Source organism: Lepidochelys olivacea (genome assembly GCF_965140295.1).
Source record: "Lepidochelys olivacea isolate rLepOli2 genome assembly, chromosome: 3".
Lineage (NCBI taxonomy): Eukaryota > Metazoa > Chordata > Testudines > Cheloniidae > Lepidochelys > Lepidochelys olivacea.
In genome coordinates this window covers 160,709,491-160,733,485 of record NC_140413.1, presented here as the reverse complement: position 1 = coordinate 160,733,485, position 23,995 = coordinate 160,709,491, and the positions used below count along the sequence as shown (strand labels likewise).

Sequence of the window (23,995 nt, the reverse complement as noted above, 5' to 3'; positions counted from 1 at the left end):
AAGCCAGCTTACAAATGGACCACATAATTAATGAGAGAAAGTGTGTCAGTGTAGGAGATTCTTCAGTTTCTTCTCATGCCTGTTAACTCAGGCCAAAATGTTCAAACTTTGGTATCTAAATTTGGCTCTTAAATCCATCGTTAGGCACCTAAAATACGTTTCTGAAAATAAGGCAGCTTTTCTGAAGGCAATGGGAGCAGCACATAAACACCAAAAGTAGAAGTGGGGTGAGTAACAGTGGATTTATGAGCTTAACTGCAAGCACCGAAGTTTGAACAGTTTGATGTAATTCAGAGGCATGAAAAGAACCCCACGCTACTCTTACACTGCCTCTCAGTCTGCCATTAATTGTGTGATCCAATTGCAAATCAGTATATTTTCCCCCCTCAAGAATATAACACCATTTTAGGGTGGAAATCCTTTGAAGCTGCTAATGTTATTCTAACTAAGTTCACTTTGCAGCACAGCAGTTTAACTGAAGACTTTTCCTGCAATCTAGACCTAATTAGGGAATCGGTTTCAAGCAATTTGGTAATTAAACACATCTGCTTAAAATATCTCAAAAGCATCAATAAAATAAAACAGGTGTAAAAATTGTAATTAAAATCATAAAAAGGACAAACATGAACTGGTCCTTTTTCAAAGTGGATGCAATGGAACTGAATTTTAATGTCTCTTTCTTTAGCCCCACATTAGATGCTTTTTCCCCCAAAACACTGAACCTATGCTTCCCCAGATGCCTAGGTTAAGAATAGCAAGAGAGCTAACAGAAGAGGATTCTTGCTATTCATTATTAAAGCATTACATTATTTTTAAATAAAAATGAATGTGTGATTATACTGGAAATATTTATTACTACTTTCTTCTCTCCAGACAGCATTTGGGCAAGGCTGTCTCCTGTCACCAGTTTAGTGCCTGGGGTAGTTTTCTCCACATCAACCTACATGGTTATTCTTTCCTGCAGGCAGCAGGGAATACTCTCTCCTCTCCGTATTTGTATACATATATAGATGGGGAAGCAGGGTGTAGATGAGTGTGGGAGTGTTACCCTATCAGCATCCATGTGTGTACATGTGAGGGAAGTTTCTCCTCTCCCTTCAGCATATGGGGAGGGGTGTTTTGCCTACCAGCATCTATGTGTGGGATTTTTACAGGAGAAAGGGGATTCAGTTCTCTAGTCTGTGTCTATGAAAGGGAAGACGGGAGGGGGTAGAGGTGGAGAGAGAAGTGTGAGGATTTTCTCCTATTAGTATCCATAGTTTGGTTTTGGGGATGAGATAAGAGGGGGATAAGGAGGGAGTCTCTCCTGCCAGCACTTCTGTGTGCATGTGTCTAGAAGGGTGGTGGGCAAAGGGTGTCTATATGTGCATATAGGGGTGGGTCCTGTCAGCATGCCTGAGTGTTGGGGAGCAGGAAGGGAGAGAAGGGGTTCTTGCATCTCAGCATCTGTGTGTGCATAGGTACATGCAGAGGGAGGCTTTCATGCAAGGAGGTGTCTGTATGCAGTGAGGTTCAGAACAGTCTCTCACACTGGCATTTGTGCATATGGGGTCAAATTAGGAAGGTCTCCAGTGCTCAAATTATGGGAAAAACGCACAGGGACCCTGAATGTCAAGTGGCTTGCTTTAATGTAAACAGAAGTGAGAAGTAAGGGGGGGGGGGCTATAAGACAGAAGTGAGTTAACCTTTAAACACAGTAAGGGGGCCCAGCACCCGTCACTGGGGAACCCGCTTGCCTGCAGGCTGTCAGAGCCTCTCTCTCTTCGTCTCTCGCTGGCTAGCTTGCAGGGGCGCTGCTGCTGCTTGTCAGTCACATGCGTTAGTCACTCACCGCCCGTGATCTGTGCAGGGCCGAAGCACAGCACCAGCTGAAGCCACAAGACCACCACGAAGAGTCTCCGGGGGGACGGGTACTGCTGCTGCTTCTCTAGGAACGGATCCCCGCTGCTCGGGTTCATTCCATGATACATCTTTTATCCACAAAGGGCAATAATCTGCAACAAGAAAGAGAATATTATCTTGCCATCTCCCACTCCTAGCTCCGACATGCAACAGAAACCTCTTTGGGGCAAGGACCTTGCCACCTACACATCTGGACAGGGCTATGGACACCAAAGACAGGATATAAAATAATAATTATTATAATCATCTTTGTCCATCCCGTCCCCCACTGTCTGTTCCCTGACATGCAAACCACACTCCCCCAAATGCCCTCTCCTAATATGCAATCCCCTGCCTGCATGCTGCATACACACGAAACCCCTGTGCCATTCTGAACTCTCCTTCTACCTCCTGCAATAGCCAAGACTCCCTGGGAATGGGATGCAGTTTCCAAACAGCACATCAGCCTCAACACAAAGACGCAGCACTGAAGCCACCTTCACTGTGCTGCTCCATGCAATTCACAGCTTGCTGCCGTGATAAAGTATTATAACCACCGAGGGTCTCCGGTTTGCCAAGACCGCCCCGGACTTAGATCTCTCATCTTATAAATATTGCAACGCTCCCATTTCCACCCAGGAGCGAACTGTCGGGGGGGGAGGGGGTTACTGAATGCAGGCCCCAGGTTCTGTTAATTCTGCCAGGGGCAAATACACGCTTCCCCCTTTAACTCCCCACCCCGGCTTCCCCCAGACGCCCGCTTCTAGCGCTGCTCCCCTTTACGCTCCCCCATTTACTGCCTTCCCCCTTGAGGCTGCTTCCCCGGCGCACGCAGCCAGGTGCGCACTGCGCCCTTACCTGAGCGCTGCCCGCCTGCATGGAGCCTCCTTGCCTGCCTCCCCCGGGCGAGCCCCCAGCTGGGCACGACCCGCTGCTGCCGCCACCACAGCCGCCGTAAGCCGCGGCAGCTCCCCCGCCCGCTGGAGGGGACGGGCTGAGCCACACACGCAGCGCGCGCCGCCGCTCGCGCTCATCCCACCTGTGTCTGGCGGGAGGGGGGGGGGAGAAGGCGGGCGGCCCCAGAGCCAAGGCTACAGCGGCTGCGGCAGCTGCCAAGGGGAAGCCCGTGCCCGAGCCTGCACCTGCCCGCTGCACGAGCCGCCTTCTATCCCCTCGCCCACCCAGAGCGCGCGCAGCCCCCACCCATTCCGCATTCCCCAGTGCTGCGTGGAGCAAGCAGGGGTTGCTGCTGCAAAATCTGCTGGGTCTCCCGCTTTTGCAGGGACTGCGGGAGAAAGCAAGAGCCTGGGGTGCCAGCCCTCCTGGGCGCCCTATTATGCATACATGACAGCAGTAGACAAAGTCTTCTGCGGTTTTTGTTTTTTGTTTTTTTTTTGTTTTTGGTAATACACTGTGCTGCATGCAGGGTAGGTGCTGACACGAATTTGTTGCCATTATGCTCAAGTGTCCCCTGGGCTGCATGTACAGGAGGGACAGGCAAGAGTCTGCTGTAAATGTTCCTTTGCCTCATGCTTAATGTATGTCAGGATTAGGCCAGAGCATGCAGTAAATACACTTACTTGTGCCACTTGCTACAGGCATATCAAGAGCTAGCCAGAATCTGCTGCAAATCTTCCAGTGTTCCCCATCCAGCATGAGGCACAGAAGCCCGAGGGCATATCTACACATAAACTTCAGTCGACCTATGTATGTTAAGTCGATTTACAAGCAACTGCAGTAATTACAGAGGGTATGTCTACACTACGAAATTAGGTCGAATTTATAGAAGTCGGTTTTTTAGAAATCGGTTTTATATATTCGAGTGTGTGTGTCCCCACAGAAAATGCTCTAAGTGCATTAAGTGCATTAACTCGGCAGAGCGCTTCCACAGTACCGAGGCAAGCGTCGACTTCCGGAGCGTTGCACTGTGGGTAGCTATCCCACAGTTCCCGCAGTCTCCGCTGCCCTTTGGAATTCTGGGTTGAGATCCCAATGCCTGATGGGGCTAAAACATTGTCGCAGGTGGTTCTGGGTACATATCGTCAGGCCCCCGTTCCCTCCCTCCCCCCGTGAAAGCAAGGGCAGACAATCATTTCGCGCCTTTTTTCCTGAGTTACCTGTGCAGACGCCATACCACGGCAAGCATGGAGCCCGCTCAGGTAACCGTCACCCTATGTCTCCTGGGTGCTGGCAGACGCGGTACGGCATTGCTACACAGTAGCAGCAACCCCTTGCCTTGTGGCAGCAGACGGTACAGTACGACTGGTAGCCGTCATCGTCATGTCTGAGGTGCTCCTGGTCGCCTCTGTGAGGTCGATCAGGAGCGCCTGGGCAGACATGGGCGCAGGGACTAAATTTGGAGTGACTTGAGCAGGTCATTCTCTTTAGTCCTGCAGTCAGTCCTATTGAACCGTCTTATGGTGAGCGGGCAGGCGATACGGACTGCTAGCAGTCGTACTGTACCATCTTCTGCCGAGCAGCCATGAGATGTGGATGGCATGCAGTCCTTCTGCACCGTCTGCTGCCAGCCAAAGATGTAAAAGATAGATGGAGTGGATCAAAACAAGAAATAGACCAGATTTGTTTTGTACTCATTTGCTTCCCCCCCTCCCCTGTCTAGGGGACTCATTCTTCCAGATCACACTGCAGTCACTTACAGAGAAGGTGCAGCGAGGTAAATCTAGCCATGTATCAATCAGAGGCCAGGCTAACCTTCTTGTTCCAATAAGGACAATAACTTAGGTGCACCATTTCTTATTGGAACCCTCCGTGAAGTCCTGCCTGAAATACTCCTTGATGTAAAGCCACCCCCTTTGTTGATTTTAGCTCCCTGAAGCCAACCCTGTAAGCGCCCCTCCCAGCGTCAGAGCAATGGCAAACAATCGGGCATCTGAGAGTGCTGTCCAGAGCACTCACAATGGAGCACTCTGATGGGGCTAAAACATTGTCATGGGTGGTTCTGGGTACGTGTCGTCAGGCCCCCGTTCCCTCCCTCCGTGAAAGCAAGGGCAGACAATCGTTTCGCGCCTTTTTTCATGAGTTACCTGTGCAGACACCATACCACGGCAAGCATGGAGCCAGCTCAGGTAACCATCACCCTATGTCTCCTGGGTGCTGGCAGACGCGGTACGGCTTTGCTGCACAGTAGCAGCAACCCATTGCCTTCTGGCAGCAGACGGTGCAATACGATTGGTAGTCGTCCTCGTCGTGTCCGAGGTGCTCCTGGCCACGTCGGCTGGGAGCGCCTGGGCAGACATGGGCGCAGGGACTAAATTTGGAGTGACTTGACCAGGTCATTCTCTTTAGTCCTGCAGTCCTATTGAACCGTCTTATGGTGAGCAGGCAGGCGATACGGACTGCTAGCAGTCAGTACTGTACCATCTTCTGCCAGGCAGGCAAGAGATGAGGATTGCTAGCAGTCGTATTGTACCATCTTATGCCAAGCAGCCATGAGATGTGGATGGCATACAGTCCTTCTGCACCGTCTGCTGCCAGCCAAAGATGTAAAAGATAGATGGAGTGGGTCAGAACAAGAAATAGACCAGATTTGTTTTGTACTCATTTGCCTCCTCCCCTGTCTATATCACACTGCAGTCACTCACAGAGAAGGTGCAGCGAGGTAAATCTAGCCATGTATCAATCAGAGGCCAGGCTAACCTCCTTGTTCCAATAACAACGATAACTTAGGTGCACCATTTCTTATTGGAACCCTCCGTACAGTCCTGCCTGAAATACTCCATGATGTACAGGCACACCCTTTGTTGATTTTAGCTCCCTGAAGCCAACCCTGTAAGCCGTGTCGTCAGTCGCCCCTCGTCCGTCAGAGCAACGGCAGACAATCGTTCCGCGCCTTTTTTCTGTGCGGACGCCATACCAAGGCAAGCATGGAGGCCGCTGAGCTCATTTTGGCAATTAGGAGCACATTAACCACCACACGCATTATCCAGCAGTATATGCAGCACCAGAACATGGCAACGCGATACCGGGCGAGGAGGCGACGTCAGCGCGGTCCCGTGAGTGATCAGGACATGGACACAGATTTCTCTGAAAGCATGGGCCCTGACAATGCATGCATCATGGTGCTAATGGGGCAGGTTCATGCTGTGGAACGCCGATTCTGGGCTCAGGAAACAAGCACAGACTGGTGGGACCGCATAGTGTTGCAGGTCTGGGACGATTCCCAGTGGCTGCGAAACTTTCGCATGCGTAAGGGCACTTTCATGGAACTTTGTGACTTGCTTTCCCCTGCCCTGAAGCGCATGAATACCAAGATGAGAGCAGCCCTCACAGTTGAGAAGCGAGTGGCGATAGCCCTGTGGAAGCTTGCAACGCCAGACAGCTACCGGTCAGTTGGGAATCAATTTGGAGTGGGCAAATCTACTGTGGGGGCTGCTGTTATGCAAGTAGCTCACGCAATCAAAGATCTGCTGATATCAAGGGTAGTGACCCTGGGAAATGTGCAGGTCATAGTGGATGGCTTTGCTGCAATGGGATTCCCTAACTGTGGTGGGGCTATAGACGGAACCCATATCCCTATCTTGGCACCGGAGCACCAAGCTGCCGAGTACATAAACCGCAAGGGGTACTTTTCGATAGTGCTGCAAGCTCTGGTGGATCACAAGGGACGTTTCACCAACATCAACGTGGGATGGCTGGGAAAGGTGCATGATGCTCGCATCTTCAGGAACTCTGGTCTCTTTCAAAAGCTGCAGGAAGGGACTTTATTCCCAGACCAGAAAATAACTGTTGGGGATGTTGAAATGCCTATATGTATCCTTGGGGACCCAGCCTACCCCTTAATGCCATGGCTCATGAAGCCGTACACAGGCAGCCTGGACAGTAGTCAGGAGCTGTTCAACTACAGGCTGAGCAAGTGCAGAATGGTGGTAGAATGTGCATTTGGATGTTTAAAGGCGCGCTGGCGCAGTTTACTGACTCGCTTAGACCTCAGCGAAACCAATATTCCCACTGTTATTACTGCTTGCTGTGTGCTCCACAATATCTGTGAGAGTAAGGGGGAGACGTTTATGGCGGGGTGGGAGGCTGAGGCAAATCGCCTAGCTGCTGGTTACGCGCAGCCAGACACCAGGGCGGTTAGAAGAGCACAGGAGGGCGCGGTACGCATCAGAGAAGCTTTGAAAACCAGTTTCATGACTGGCCAGGCTACAGTGTGAAAGTTCTGTTTGTTTCTCCTTGATGCAACCCCCCGCCCCTTGGTTCACTCTACTTCCCTGTAAGCTAACCACCCTCCCCTCCTCCCTTTAATCACCGCTTGCAGAGGCAATAAAGTCATTGCTGCTTCACAGTCATGCATTCATTATTCATTCATCACACAAATAGGGAGATGACTACCAAGGTATCCCAGGAGGGGTGGTGGAGGAGGGAAGGAAAATGCCACACAGCACTTTAAGCACAGCACTTTAAAAGTTTACAACTTTAAAATTTATTGAATGACAGCCTTCTTTTTTTTGGGCAATCCTCTGTGGTGGAGTGGCTGGTTGGCCGGAGGCCCCCCACCGCGTTCTTGGGCGTCTGGGTGTGGAGGCTATGGAACTTGGGGAGGAGGGCGGTTGGTTACAGAGGGGCAGCAGTGGCAGTCTGTGCTCCAGCTGCCTTTGCTGCAGCTCAACCATACACTGGAGCATACTGGTTTGGTCCTGCAGCAGCCTCAGCATTGAATCCTGCCTCCTCTCATCACGCTGCCGCCACATTTGAGCTTCAGCCCTGTCTTCAGCCCGCCACTTACTCTCTTCAGCCCTCCACCTCTCCTCCCGGTCATTTTGTGCTTTCCTGCACTCTGACATTATTTGCCTCCACGCATTCGTCTGTGCTCTCTCAGTGTGGGAGGACAGCATGAGCTCGGAGAACATTTCATCGCGAGTGCGTTTTTTTTTCTTTCTAAGCTTCACTAGCCTCTGGGAAGGAGAAGATCCTGTGATCATTGAAACACATGCAGCTGGTGGAGAAAAAAAAAGGGACAGCGGTATTTAAAAAGACGCATTTTATAAAACAGTCGCTACACTATTTCAGGGTAAACCTTGCTGTTAACATTACATACATAGCACATGTGCTTTCGTTACAAGGTCGCATTTTGCCTCCTCCCACCGCGTGACTACTCCCTCAACCTTCCCCCCTCCCTGTGGCTAACAGCGGGGAACATTTCTGTTTAGCCACAGGCAAACAGCCCAGCAGGAATGGGCTCCTCTGAGTGTCCCCTGAAGAAAAGCACTCTATTTCAACCAGGTGACCATGAATTATATCTCACTCTCCTGAGGATAACACAGAGAGATAAAGAACGGATTTTGGTTGAATGCCAGCAAACATACACTGCAATGCTTTGTTCTACAGTGATTCCCGAGTACGTGTTACTGGCCTGGAGTGGTAAAGTGTCCTACCATGAAGGACGAAATAAGGCTGCCCTCCCCAGAAACCTTTTGCAAAGGCTTTAGGACTACATCTAGGAGAACCGCAAATGCCAGGGCAAAGTAATCCTTTCACATGCTTGCTTTTAAACCATGTATAGCATTTTAAAAGGTACACTCACCAGAGGTCCCTTCTCCGCCTGCTGGGTCCAGGAGGCAGCCTTGGGTGGGTTTGGGGGGTACTGGCTCCAGGTCTAGGGTGAGAAACAGTTCCTGGCTGTCGGGAAAACCGGTTTCTCCGCTTGCTTGCTGTGAGCTATCTACAACCTCCTCCCCATTATCATCTTCTTCGTCCCCAAAACCTACTTCCATATTGCCTCCATCTCCATTGAAGGAGTCAAACAACACGGCTGGGGTAGTGGTGGCTGAACCCCCTAAAATGGCATGCAGCTCATCATAGAAGCGGCATGTTTGGGGCTCTGACCCAGAGCAGCTGTTCGCCTCTCTGGTTTTCTGGTAGGCTTGCCTCAGCTCCTTCAGTTTCACGCGGCACTGCTTCGGGTCCTTGTTATGGCCTCTGTCCTTCATGCCCTGGGAGATTTTCACAAAGGTTTTGGCATTTCGAAAACTGGAACGGAGTTCTGATAGCACGGATTCCTCTCCCCAAACAGCGATCAGATCCCGTACCTCCCGTTCGGTCCATGCTGGAGCTCTTTTGCGATTCTGGGACTCCATCATGGTCACCTGTGCTGATGAGCTCTGCATGGTCACCTGCAGCTTGCCACACTGGCCAAACAGGAAATGAGATTCAAAAGTTTGCGGTTCTTTTCCTGTCTACCTGGCCAGTGCATCTGAGTTGAGAGTGCTGTCCAGAGCGGTCATAATGGAGCACTCTGGGATAGCTCCCGGAGGCCAATACCATCGAATTGTGTCCACAGTACCCCAAATTCGAGCCGGCAACGTCGATTTAAGCGCTAATCCACTTGTCAGGGGTGGAGTAAGGAAATCGATTTTAAGAGCCCTTTAAGTCGAAATAAAGGGCTTCACTGTGTGGACGGGTGCAGGTTTAAATCGATTTAACGCTGCTAAATTCGACCTAAAGTCCTAGTGTAGACCAGGGCAGAATGACAGTCAATAGATGTAAGTAACACAGTGTCTACAAGGACACTACATTTCCTTAACTTCACCAACATAATCCCTATGCCTCTCGTAGAGGTGCAGTTATGTCGGCATAGTAGGGCATTTACATCGGTGGGAGCAAGGCTGTAGTGTGTATGCTGATGTAATTAGATAGGTGTAAGATGCCTTACCCCAACACTTACACTAACTGTAGTATAGACCAGGCCTGAGTTTCTGTGGCACATGTGCATTCATGACAGGAGCCTAGTACAGTCATGTAGCACTTTCTGTGTGCATGACCAGAGTTTTATGAAACCCGTTATTGTGAGCCACTTCCAAAGACTGCTAAATATCAACCAAAGCATCTTCTTCCACCTGGTTTGTGCTTCAAAACAGGGCAAATACATAGGCAGCCTTGAGGGTTTAATATCGTTTAGCCTATGGGATGTTTGACCAATTATATGTAACATCCTATGTGAGACATGATTAATTCATATAACATTCCTGACATTCCTCACAGATTGTGTGGGCAAGGGGAAAGTGTATTACAAAGCTCTTTATTCTGGTATTTGCCTCGCGGGGTGAGGGAAGAGCAATCAGGACTGTTGGTTGAAGCAGTTTGCCTATTAGGAAGCCGTACCCAGCAGGATTTAGTCAGTCTGGAGAATTCACCACTACGGGATATCACTGAATCAAATATAGTGTCTGGGTTTAAATAAGGATTGGAAAACTGTATGTCTTCTGATGACATTTATTGAGTTAGCTAGTGTTGATGTGCACACTGCCTTCTACTGGGTAGAGTCAGAACTGCTCAACTGAGTGTCAGGCCCCATATTGCTAACAAACTGAGAGAGATTCTCCTTCAACTCAGGTGGTAGGAAGCCTATGCTTTTGAAGCAGATTATGGTGCACATATGGGCAACTAAAGTTCTTGAACAAATGCATGCATGTTAAGGTAAGATAGGAAGCTATAGTTAGAGTAGACCAGAGTAGCAGAGCTCACCCATTTTGATGGGTTTTCTCACAAGTCTGGAAATTATGTGGTGGTAACAGGACACAGCAAGTGGAAGAAAATGTGGCAAAAGAAGAAACATATCTGGAAGGAGTTTCTCTCTCCAAGCGGGGCCCTAGCCAGCCAAACCCAACTATATGCATTGGGGTATAGTGCAGGGATTGGGTAGCAGTACATCCCCGGTGCTCCTCACCCCAATTTCTACTGAAACAGAAAATCTATAGTGATTAGGGCTGTCAATTAATCACAGTATATCACATGATTAACTCAAAAAAATTAATCGCGATTAAAAAAAATTAATCACACTTATAATAGAATACCAATTGAAATGTATTAAATATATTTGGACGTTTTCCTACATTTTCAATATTGATTTCAATTACAACACCGAATACAAAGTGCACAGTGCTCACTTTATATGATTAATTTTGATTACAAATATATGTACTGTAAAAATGATAAACAAAAGGAATATTTTTCAATTCACCTCATACAAGTACTGAAGTGCAATCGTGAAAGTGTAATGGAGTTGCTTCTTCCTCTGAAGCAATCAAGTGCTGGCCAATACAGTTGGCAGAATATCTAAGTAGTTTGAGCAATGTTCTGATGCAGTATGGCAATTCCTATGTTATCTCTATTCAGGAGATCCTTTTTTTCCATCCCTGAGTTCAACATGTTGGGGCGGGTGCCCAGAAACACAGCTCCCTTCTGGATGGAGAGGGGACAAATGGAAAAGAGTGTCCCTTTTGATAAACAGTTATTGCTTAATCATTGGCAGCTGCTATTGAATCTCCCAGTATTCTTATGTCTGTACAGAATGCAGAGAATACACAGTCCTTTCCCCAAGGAACACACAGTCTTAAAGTCTAATCCTGTGAAAAGCCAACTACCCTCAGTGTCAGAGTACCATGTGCTCAGGGCTAAGGGATCAAGCCCTAAGTAGACAAACAACCCCCATCGCATACACAAAGCACTAGGTAATCAGGAAGTGGATTTATCACTCAATGATACAGCTATTTATTTTGTATCTTATTAATAAATTAAAAATAGCAAATCCTTTGGTGAGTGGCATAACAACACTAACTGCCTTCATGGCACATGCATGTTTAGAGTCAGGACTGGAAAGAGGCGAGGATGGCTATATGGTTCACCAAGTTAGGGAAGGGAAGGCATTCCAGGTCAATAAATCCACCAACGCTGTCCAAACAAAATGCTCACGTATCCTTCTGGATTCACTTTTAATCAGCCCAGAATCTCCCTGTCACTGGCTGAAAGGGTCCTTTAAGGAGGTTGGGGACCAGTCTCACTTGTGGCAGATTTAACCCCCTTAGCAGGTGTACAAGGGTCACATCACAGGGGGAGCATGTAACTAAAGAGGCTGCTGGAGGAGATACAAGTGCAAGCCTAAGTTCAGTGAGGTTCTAGGGAGATCAAACATAGGAATGAGCACTCTGTTGAAAAATGACAGAATAGACATAAAAAGGCCAGTGAGGAGGCCTAGGCTGGGTATATAGGAAGCAGTTCTGGGAAGAAGAGGGGGCATTTCACATGGCAGACAACCCAATTGTTTAGTGTCTCAAGGCTGCAGACCTGTAATAGAGGGTGGGTTGGGTTTCCTGCATGCTACCATGTTGTGAGGTGGGCTCCTGCCAACAAGGGAAAGAAAGAATTGACTGGAACCCAGGAGAACTCGAATCTGAGCTAACAGCTGGAGGAAGAGGACCCTGAGAGGAAGGGCTGTTCCTAACAAGAATGGAATGGAAGAATGGTTTTGTTTCCTTTTGGACTTTAATGCTGGAAGGGATGAACTTTTGTGACTTAGCTGGACCACATCCCACAAACCAAAGCCACCCACCTCCATCCAGACCCAAGATAAACAATGACAGTACCATGCCTGATTGCCCCAGAAACACATTCCTGTTATTTAGGAACATGCATAAAATAAGGCCAAGGGAGATTCTTGCTTAATTGCAGCAGCTTGGGTTTGATTCCATCTGGTGAGAGGCAGTTCTGGCTCTGTTCCAGATAGGAGGGGGAGCTTTTCAGCTCTGTCCTAGCTGGTGTGAGCAGGTAGTTTTTGGCTTTTTTTCTAACACGCAGAGGTGTCTTGGTTTAATTACAGTTTAGCTTCAATTTGAGGAGCTGTTTCCTGCTTACTCCCAGCTCATTTGCAAGTAGGGGAATACATTAATGGTGACCACCTACATTTCAAGAAAATATAGGCCAACTCATCGAAAAATGCTGTGTGAAGCTCCCTGTTATGGGCTCTTCCCTCCTCCTTTCCAGCACATGTGTGTGTGCTCACACAGTTTTATCTGTGGTACAATATCATACCTGTGCATGATTACTGCTTGAAAATAGACCTTTTATTTGATCAAATGCTTCTGAACTCCTTCCTGGATATATACATGGTTTGGTTAGAGCTAATGTGAGCATTGTAGGGAAGGGAATATTGCAGGCTAGTTCCAGCTGGGCATGGGTGTAAAGCAATGGTGGGCAAACTACAGTCCGCAGGCCGCATCTGGCCTGTCAGACCAATTAATTCATCCCTCAGCTCCCCCCGGAGAGCGGGCTCGGGGGTTTGCCCTGCTCCGGCGCTCCAGCTGGGTACTAGGGTTGGGGGCTTGCCCCACTCCGCATGGTTCCTAGGAAGCAGCCAGCATGATCCCTCTCCAGCTCTGCATGCTGCCCCATCCACAGGCACTGCCCCTGCAGCTCCCATTGGCTGTAATTCCCAGCCAATCAGAGTGCGCAGAGCCGCCTGGCCGTGCCTCGGAGCCAGAGGGCGGGCATGCTTCCGGGAGCCGCTTGCAGTAAGTGCCACCCGGAGCCTGCACCCCTGAGCCCCCTCCATGCCCCAATCCCCTGCCACAGGCCTAATCCCCCTCCCGCCTCCAAAGCCCTTGATCCCAGCCCAGAGCACCCTCCTGCACCTCAAACCCTCCATCCCCAGCCCCACCCCAGAGTCCTCATTGCCCCCCCGCACCCCAACCCAGAGCCCACTCCTGCACCCTGAACCCCTCATCCCCAGCCAGAGCCCTTCTGCACTCCTACCCCCAATTTCATGGGCATTCATAATCCGCCATACAAGTTCCATACCCCAATGTGGCCCTCAGGCCAAAAAGTTTGCCCGCTCCTGGTGTAAAGGGATGGTAAATCTAATAGAGAAGCGAAGAGTTTCATTCAGAAGTCACCTCTGTGATGAATTATTTTAAAATATAAAAGAGCCTAATCTCTTTCCTAGTCCATGGCCAACAGAAAATCATTTCAAGCTGTAAATACACGTCACTTCAAAAACCATTCAGACCTTTGTAGCCACAAACCAACTTCCTTTTTTTAAAAAAAATGAGCCACAAGGAAAAAAAAAAAGACAATACTATAAAAAATAAACCTAGACGTAAAAATAAGGAAACAATTTAAAACAAAATTAAATTAATCCAGCTGATGTTTAATGGGGTGGTGATATGAGTCCTGAATGATTTCTAAGACTAGACCATTAAGCCCCAAGTCAGCTTAATGACCTATAAAACAAACCTTGTCACGTCCTTATGGTAGATATTTTCTTATATTCATAATAGACTGAGCATTTCCACACAAATTTGTGGTCAGTTGCTGGGTTTGGCGGTTTATTTCAACCTGTTTATAAGCTCAATATACAGAGAATTTTCCAGAGAAATCCTCATATCTGCAGTGTGATGTATTTCGGCTCTTACTTGGAAATGTTAATGGTCCCAAATCTCAATGATGCAAATTGTGTCCAAATACCATGCTGATGAGCACCTTATAAATCCATATAATAATACATGGAAGCTTTTCAGGAAAAGGCCTTCTATTCTTAAATGTCGGAAGTGCCTAGAGCAGTTTTAGGTATTATATAAATATTAAAAAAACAGCATCTATCCTATCCTTCAAACAACCCAGCTAGCCTAATTAGTAATAGGTAACCCTAAGAAGATTAGGGTAAACTCTGAGAAATTCAGGGGTTTCAAAGTTTATCATACCCTCTGAGATCTCCTTTCCATCCTATTTATCTTATCAATTTAATTTATAATGCAATTATAATATATCTTGGTGCCATATGTACAATTTAAAAAACAGCAGTCATCTAAAAGGCTTTTCCTCCTCATTGCCCATCTTGATTTCACCACTGTCCTGCAAGGCCTGTTCTCTTGTTTTATTCTTCCTTAGAGGATTGCTGTCGCCGTAATCACCGTGATTGCATGGAAAGCAATCTTTCCAAGCAGGCGCATTTAAGGTGGTCACTTGGAACAGATGCTTGCCTAATAAGCCTGGTTTCAAGCATAAGTATGTAATTAGTGCAACAATTATTACTTATAACAAATTTTGAATCACTAACACCAAGGTTAAAGAATAGCAGTTTTGCAGTTGCTGAGTCTGATCCTGCAGAGGTGCTAAGTAACCTCAGCTCCCACCAATTTTAAATGGGAGTTCACTGTGTTCAGTTTTCCTACAAGGAAAGGGCTTTAGTAGAGGCCTCCCCTTTCTTAATATAATTCATAGTGGTTGGACCATGAGTATACTCAGTCCTTGAAGGTAATCACAGGAGTCTCGAAAGGATGGTTCTCTTTTCATCAGTGAATCATCAGCACTTACAGATAAAAAGAAAAGGAGGACTTGTGGCACCTTAGAGACTAACCAATTTATTAGAGCATAAGCTTTCGTGAGCTACAGCTCACTTCCTCAGATGCATATCGTGGAAACTGCAGCAGGCTTTATATATACACAGAGAATATGAAACAATACCTATTCCCACCCCACTGTCCTGCTGGTAATAGCTTATCTAAAGTGATTTCCAGCACAAATCCAGGTTTTCTCACCCTCCACCCCCCCACACAAATTCACTCTCCTGCTGGTGATAGCCCATCCAAAGTGACAACTCTTTACACAATGTGCATGACAATCAAGCTGGGCTATTTCCTGCATAAATCCAGGTTCTCACATCCCCCCACCCCCATACACACAGAAACTCACTCTCCTGCTGGTAATAGCTCATCCAAACTGACCACTCTTCAAGTTAAAATCCAAGTTAAACCAGAACATCTGGGGGGGGGGGGGGGTAGGAATAAGATTACAGATAAGCAGCCCAGTCTAGGACCAATCCACAAGCATGAGTAACTAGGCATCAGGATAGTGTTTATCAGTTAGTGCTAAATAAGCTTTATTATAAAGACTTGGGGCACAGGGAAGACCTGAGATTGAGCTACTTTTTTTTTTTAAACTAATGACTTACGTACCTGCTTTTGCTTTGGTGTTTTTTTAAATAATTAAATAAAAGCCTAACAGAGAGCATCTTGATGCCACAGAGAGGTTCAGTAAACACGAAAGCATTCTTTATTCTCTTATTTCATTCAACAAAACCCAGAAGAAATTAAACAAAAATGAATCCTGCACAGACTGCAAACTGAACCGCTTAAAACAGGAGGTCTGTTCCTTTAGCTGGAGAAGCAAAACATTACATTTTGTACTTTATTGATGAGAATTAAATCCTACTCGCAGGAGTTATCCCACTGATGTAGTTACTTTTGTGAGAAGAGACAGCAAGCCCTTACTTGGTTATTTCCAGTTGAAGTATTCATCAGTCACACAAACAAACACCATTTTAAAACCAATTCCAGTATTAAAGCATTTTAAGAGGTTATTAATACCTGCCTCTCTCATACTCCCACAAGACAGTTCAGTATGTATGCTTTTTAATATACAGTATTGGATTTGCAACACCACTCTAAATAAGAAAACTATCAACATTATGTAGGAACCCACAATGAAGGTTTCTAGGATTCACAGTAAACTTTTAAGTGAAAGTCACGGGGTGTAGGATACCTCAGGATATATTTAGTAGGATAGAGTACCTTTCACTTCCAAGTCATGGTTTCCAGTTCATTACTTATTGAATCTCATTACTAACTGAGGGCTGGCTTGTGGAAAAATGAGAGTGTCTACTAGGAAATAGATGGAGACAAGTGGCTGCGTCACAACCAGCAACCTTGTTTGCCATCTCAGGACAGATGGCTAAGCATGGAATGGGATATAATCCAAATCAGACATTTATCCCTAGAGATGGTCCCTTGAAATCAGGCAGCACAAGCCATTGGATAGGAAACTAGACTGGGAGCCAGTAGACTGCAGGGGAAATCTTGACTGCCAGAGAAGTTAATGAGAGTTTTGCTATTAACTTTAATAGGGCCAGGATGTCACCTCTGAATTTAATTTCTGGCTCTGCTACTGACTCAGCATGTGACTGAGTCTGTGCCTTACTTTCCCTCATCGATTACGGAGGTAATAATGCTTATCCTCTGTTGGAAAGTACTTTGAGTTCCCTGGGTGAGAAATGCTCCAAGTTCTCATTAATAATAAACAAGACTATGTATTGGTAGAGCAGAATGTGAAAGCTTGCCCTGTCAGTGCCCATTCTATACCCACGATATGGATAACTAGAAGAGCTCCATTTCCAGAGCTGTCTAATCTGGTACACTTCACCAAATCATCAGTGGTTAGGGAGTTTCTGTGTGTGTTCCAAAGCTTTTAATTATCTATCTATATCTAGAGAGAGAGAGAGAGAGAACACAAAATCCCTGCTCAATATGCTACATTTTTACATTCATTATTATTTGTATTACAGTAGTGCCTAGGAGCTCCTAGACTCCGTAAAAACACAGACTAAAAAAAAAAAAATCCCTGCCCAAAGGAGCTTACATTCATAAACAGCAACCACGTACATTCCATCCTAAATTATTTGTAGATCAAGGGAAAACAGTAAGAAAGATCTAAGATAAAGTCTCCATGAAGGAACAAAGTGAGCATGTGCCTTCTCTGCAACAGGTCGCAACAATTATGAGAACAAAATGGCTGTTTAAGTCTGCATATAGCAAGGGTTCTTAGAAATTTAAAGATGTAATACCTAGATAACACAAGGTATCATAATTTTATAGCACCACCTAATTATATTCCAAATAATTAAGATTTTGGATTTGATTCTATCAACATAATTTTAAATCAGCATTTTGGTTATAGTCTATTTCCACAATTTGAATTGGTGGGAAAACTTCATTTCTACACAATAAAAATAGAAGCAGAGATACATTTTTGAAATGAAACAAAGCATGGACTGTGTCAAATTTACCCTATTGAGCACCAAGACTCCAGACTTCTAAATACATGGGTCAAATTCAAACCTGTTGCAAATTGATGTAATTGCATTACAGGCAATGGAGTATCTCTCACTTATGCCAGAATTATCTATTTGTACATTTCTAGAGTCATATACATTGGTTTATATTTGACTTCATTTTATAGCAGAGCAGTCAAAGCACTATGAAAGTGTGATTTCATCAGTGTTACACTAGCGTCATTGCAACTTCCTTCAGTAGTTGTTCTAACAAACATCAAGAAAAATAGCATACAGCAAACATTACGGCCAGATCCACACATCCCCAAACCTTTGGAGAAATTAAGTATCAGATCTTTGTCCATTTCTAGTTTCCAGTAAATTATTTATCCTCCAGCTGTAGCCATTTTCTTTCTTCTAGCCATAAAAGGAATTAAGTTAATCCACAGCCTAGTTACAATGGAGTTATGCCAATTACATCAGCTGTTCATTTCACTGGAGGTATGTATAAGTTTAGGTTTTCCCACCTGTGACCTTTATGCCTTCCCTGAAAGAATTAAGCTATCATAAAGGTGATATTGTAACAAATCCATAGCCACCTAGGAACCTACCTGTCATCGCTATACTACACCATGGCCACTTTGAACTTCTGAGCAATAGCAGGGCTTGCATGTTGAGCCTGCTGCTCCAGAAACACAGCTTGAACGAAAAGGGAATCGCCATTAGCAGATAATCATACAGGGACAATGGCAACAGCACACAGTTGTGTATTTCAGATTCCATGCAGTAGAGGGCAGCATATAACCTAGCCAGTTACAATATGAAAGTCCATTCACTAACAGAGGAAAGAGAGTCAGGGTAAGAAAGGAACCAGCATTCCCTAGGCTAGAGGGAAGGAGAGAAAGGCAGCCATCTGACAGCAGCACTTCAGGGTAGCTTGAAGAGTCAAGGCCAGCAGCACTCACTACTGCATGGAGGTTGTAAAGCAGCTGGAGCTCTGCTGCCTTTGCCTGCTTGTTGCTTCCCTGTTCACTCTACAGGGGACCCATTATACCCTCTAATGAATGTGGATCCTGTGAGACTTCAGTGGAATCCATATGACTGTTGCATGAGCTGCCCAAAGGAGCCAGTTGTGGCTTTTCCTGAATAACCCAATTTTCAGATATTCAGGTTCCCACAGAAGCCGCCCTCCTCATTGCCTATGCTTGCTAATGAAAAACCAATCCTTCCTGTTAAAGTTTCACTAACAAGTTAGCTGTCAGGTTCCTGCTGCAGTATTGATTTATTCCCCTTTTATTATACTGAATGCTATTTTTAGTGCTTCATTTTTTTGTAATTAGGTGCCAGGATTATAATATTGTTTATATTACACGGGAGTTTTACTTTTTTACATTTTTCAGATGCAGCTATAGAACAAAGTGAAACTGAAACAAATATACCCAGAATATTCAAACAAAACACATTTTTGGCATATATAGGAATGATGCTGATTTATAGAGATAGGACCAAGAAAAATGTTTAAGATAATAAATTGAGAGTTTAGTGCCAGAAAGGACCATTAAATCTAGTCTGACTTCCTGTATATCAAAGGCCATTAAATTTCACAGTTAAACCTGAATTGAGCTCAATAACTTACATATGACTGAAACATAACATTTGTGGCTAAAGCATATCTTCCAGAAGGGCACCCAGGCTTGATTTGAAGACACCAAGAGATGGCAATCCCTACCCTTACCTGGGGAGTTTGTGACAGTGGCTAATCCTCACTGTTAAGAATTTGTGCCTGTTACTACTTTGAGGAGCAGTGGGTGCTATCCGGGGTTCTCTGCTCGGTGTCCCCGTCCGGTTCCCTTCATTTGACTCTTTGACCGCAGTCCTGTCCCTGTTGTTCATTAGTTGTCCCCCATAATTATTTGGTTTTCCAGTTCCTGTGGACCCCCCTCTTAGGCTGGGGGGCAGGATCCTTTAGCACTTCCTGGATCCCAATAAGACTAGTTTGAATTAGTCTGGCTTCAGCTTCCAGGCATTTGTTATTATGCATTTCTCTGCTAGACTAAATAGCCCTTTAGTAGCCAGTATTTTCTTCCTGTTAAGGTATTTATATATACTGTAATCAGGTCCCCACTCTGCATACGTTTGCACTGCAGTTAAAACCCTGTGACTGGCCTATGCCAACTGACTCAAGCTTGCAGGTCTCATGATAAGAGGCTGTGTCACAGGGTGCCTCCATCACTACCCAGTTAACCTCACCATCTGGCCAATTCAGATGGTTCCAGAGTCCCTAAGCACGGACTTCTAGTTTTCCCCAGGACTGCTCCCACCACCCCACACCAGGCCCCCCGCAGCTGATCAGCTGTGGCTGGTTGGTGCTGAACACCCACTATTTTTTCCCCATGGGTGCTCTAGCCCCGGAGGGCACCCACAGCTTCGGCCCCTATGCCGTAGTCACAAACACAGGCTTGCCTGTTTATTCTTCACCAAGGTGTGCTTTTATTTCCCTCTTACATCCCCATAACACAGGCTCATAAAAACGACAGGCTCCCCTACAGCCTTCTCTGCTCAACCCAGGCTTCCTCCCTCCTCAGCTACCTTTATAGCCTGTTTCCTCTCCTTATACTCTCCCCAATTACCTTGTTAACCCAGTGATTGCCACGCAGGTGTTCACAATCCCCCACCAGAAAGCCTATAATTTCCCTTAGCTGGGCCTGCAGCCTTCTCCAGGCTACAGCTCTGTCAGTGATCATGATGCAGCTGATAGCACCCTGTCACAGGCTGTTTAATTGCAGTGTGGATGCCCAGGATATAGGGCCCTGTAAGATGTGGGAGTCCCACAGCTCAGGCTGCTGCCCAAGTCAGAACCTCTATACCACAGTTAAACAACCCCTTAGGCCCAGACCTGCAAGCCCCAGTCAGCTGGCATAGGCCAGCCAGGGATTTTTAATTGCAGTGTAGACATATCCTCAATCTTTTTGATAAGCTAAACGAAGCAATCTCTTTAAGCCCTGGTCTACACTAGGATGTTAGGTCGAATTTAGCAGCGTTAAATCGATGTAAACCTGCACCCGTCCACACAATGAAGCCCTTTATTTCGACTTAAAGGGCTCTTAAAATCGATTTCCTTACTCCACCCCTGACAAGTGGATTAGCGCTTAAATCGACGTTGCCGGCTCGAATTTGGGGTACTGTGGACACAATTCGATGGTATTGGCCTCCGGGAGCTATCCCAGAGTGCTCCATTATGACCGCTCTGGACAGCACTCTCAACTCAGATGCACTGGCCAGGTAGACAGGAAAAGAACCGTGAACTTTTGAATCTCATTTCCTGTTTGGCCAGCGTGGCAAGCTGCAGGTGACCATGCAGAGCTCATCAGCACAGGTGACCATGATGGAGTCCCAGAATCGCAAAAGAGCTCCAGCATGGACCGAACGGGAGGTACGGGATCTGATTGCTGTTTGGGGAGAGGAATCCGTGCTATCAGAACTCCGTTCCAGTTTTCGAAATGCCAAAACCTTTGTCAAAATCTCCCAGGGCATGAAGGACAGAGGCCATAACAGGGACCCGAAGCAGTGCCGCGTGAAACTGAAGGAGCTGAGGCAAGCCTACCAGAAAACCAGAGAGGCGAACAGCTGCTCTGGGTCAGAGCCCCAAACATGCCGCTTCTATGATGAGTTGCATGTCATTTTAGGGGGTTCAGTCACCACTACCCCAGCCGTGTTGTTTGACTCCTTCAATGGAGATGGAGGCAATACGGAAGCAGGTTTTGGGGACGAAGAAGATGATGAGGAGGAGGAGGTTGTAGATAGCTCACAGCAAGCAAGCAGAGAAACCGGTTTTCCCGACAGCCAGGAACTGTTTCTCACCCTAGACCTGGAGCCAGTACCCCCCGAACCCACCCAAGGCTGCCTCCTGGACCCAGCAGGTGGAGAAGGGACCTCTGGTGAGTGTACCTTTTAAAATACTATACATGGTTTAAAAGCAAGCATGTGAAAGGATTACTTTGCCCTGGCATTTGCGGTTCTCCTAGATGTAGTCCTAAAGCCTTTGCAAAAGGTTTCTGGGGAGGGTAGCCTTATTGCGTCCTTCATGGTAGGACACTTTACCACTCCAGGCCAGTAACACGTACTCGGGAATCATTGTAGAACAAAGCATTGCAGTGTATGTTTGCTGGCATTCAAACAACATCCGTTCTTTATCTCTCTGTGTTATCCTCAGGAGAGTGAGATATAATTCATGGTCACCTGGTTGAAATAGAGTGCTTTTCTTCAGGGGACACTCAGAGGAGCCCATTCCTGCTGAGCTGTTTGCCTGTGGCTAAACAGAAATGTTCCCCGCTGTTAGCCACAGGGAGGGGGGAAGGTTGAGGGGGTAGTCACGTGGTGGGAGGAGGCAAAATGCGACCTTGTAACGAAAGCACATGTGCTATGTATGTAATGTTAACAGCAAGGTTTACCCTGAAAGAGTGTAGCGACTGTTTTATAAAATGTCTCTTTTTAAATACCGCTGTCCCTTTTTTTTTCTCCACCAGCTGCATGTGTTTCAATGATCACAGGATCCTCTCCTTCCCAGAGGCTAGTGAAGCTTAGAAAGAAAAAAAAACGCACTCGCGATGAAATGTTCTTCGAGCTCATGCTATCCTCACACACTGACAGAGCACAGACGAATGCGTGGAGGCAAATAATGTCAGAGTGCAGGAAAGCACAAAATGACCAGGAGGAGAGGTGGTGGGCTGAAGAGAGTAAGTGGCGGGCTGAAGACAGGGCTGAAGCTCAAATGTGGCAGCAGCGTGATGAGAGGAGGCAGGATTCAATGCTGAGGCTGCTGCAGGACCAAACCAGTATGCTCCAGTGTATGGTTGAGCTGCAGCAAAGGCAGCTGGAGCACAGACTGCCACTGCTGCCCCTCTGTAACCAACCGCCCTCCTCCCCAAGTTCCATAGCCTCCACACCCAGACGCCCAAGAACGCGGTGGGGGGGCCTCCGGCCAACCAGCCACTCCACCACAGAGGATTGCCCAAAAAAAAGAAGGCTGTCATTCAATAAATTTTAAAGTTGTAAACTTTTAAAGTGCTGTGCTTAAAGTGCTGTGTGGCATTTTCCTTCCCTCCTCCACCACCCCTCCTGGGCTACCTTGGTAGTCATCCCCCTATTTGTGTGATGAATGAATAAAGAATGCATGAATGTGAAGCAACAATGACTTTATTGCCTCTGCAAGCGGTGATTGAAGGGAGGAGGGGCGGGTGGTTAGCTTACAGGGAAGTAGAGTGAACCAAGGGGCGGGGGGTTTCATCAAGGAGAAACAAACAGAACTTTCACACCGTAGCCTGGCCAGTCATGAAACTGGTTTTCAAAGCTTCTCTGATGCGTACCGCGCCCTCCTGTGCTCTTCTAACCGCCCTGGTGTCTGGCTGCGCATAACCAGCAGCCAGGCGATTTGCCTCAACCTCCCACCCCGCCATAAACGTCTCCCCCTTACTCTCACAGATATTGTGGAGCACACAGCAAGCAGTAATAACAGTGGGAATATTGGTTTTGCTGAGGTCTAAGCGAGTCAGTAAACTGCGCCAGCGCGCCTTTAAACGTCCAAATGCACATTCTACCACCATTCTGCACTTGCTCAGCCTGTAGTTGAACAGCTCCTGACTACTGTCCAGGCTGCCTGTGTACGGCTTCATGAGCCATGGCATTAAGGGGTAGGCTGGGTCCCCAAGGATACATATAGGCATTTCAACATCCCCAACAGTTATTTTCTGGTCTGGGAATAAAGTCCCTTCCTGCAGCTTTTGAAAGAGACCAGAGTTCCTGAAGATGCGAGCATCATGCACCTTTCCCGGCCATCCCACGTTGATGTTGGTGAAACGTCCCTTGTGATCCACCAGAGCTTGCAGCACTATCGAAAAGTACCCCTTGCGTTTTATGTACTCAGCGGCTTGGTGCTCTGGTGCCAAGATAGGGATATGGGTTCCGTCTATAGCCCCACCACAGTTAGGGAATCCCATTGCAGCAAAGCCATCCACTATGACCTGCACATTTCCCAGGGTCACTACCCTTGATATCAGCAGATCTTTGATTGCGTGGGCTACTTGCATCACAGCAGCCCCCACAGTAGATTTGCCCACTCCAAATTGATTCCCAACTGACCGGTAGCTGTCTGGCGTTGCAAGCTTCCACAGGGCTATCGCCACTCGCTTCTCAACTGTGAGGGCTGCTCTCATCTTGGTATTCATGCGCTTCAGGGCAGGGGAAAGCAAGTCACAAAGTTCCATGAAAGTGCCCTTACGCATGCGAAAGTTTCGCAGCCACTGGGAATCGTCCCAGACCTGCAACACTATGCGGTCCCACCAGTCTGTGCTTGTTTCCCGAGCCCAGAATCGGCGTTCCACAGCATGAACCTGCCCCATTAGCACCATGATGCATGCATTGGCAGGGCCCATGCTTTCAGAGAAATCTGTGTCCATGTCCTGATCACTCACGTGACCGCGCTGACGTCACCTCCTC

At 47.0% G+C, this 23,995-nt stretch overlaps 1 protein-coding gene across 5 annotated transcripts in view; it reads right to left on the bottom strand.

Moving 5' to 3' along the window:
• The window catches only part of SUSD4 (sushi domain containing 4), a 183,914-nt gene that overhangs the window by 115,742 nt on the left and 44,177 nt on the right, over positions 1-23,995 (bottom strand). For 4 of the 5 annotated variants that reach the window (XM_084623374.1, XM_084623373.1, XM_084623370.1 and 1 more), the window contains exons 1-2: positions 2,740-2,880; positions 1,832-1,994 (exon numbers count right to left, since the gene is read on the bottom strand). In XM_084623374.1, the coding sequence (XP_084479500.1) occupies positions 1,832-1,970 (139 nt within the window). In that variant the 5' untranslated portion in view covers positions 1,971-1,994; positions 2,740-2,880. Of the gene's footprint in view, positions 1-1,831; positions 1,995-2,739; positions 2,881-23,995 lie in introns of those variants that run through there. The other variant, XM_084623371.1, reaches the window with a different exon arrangement.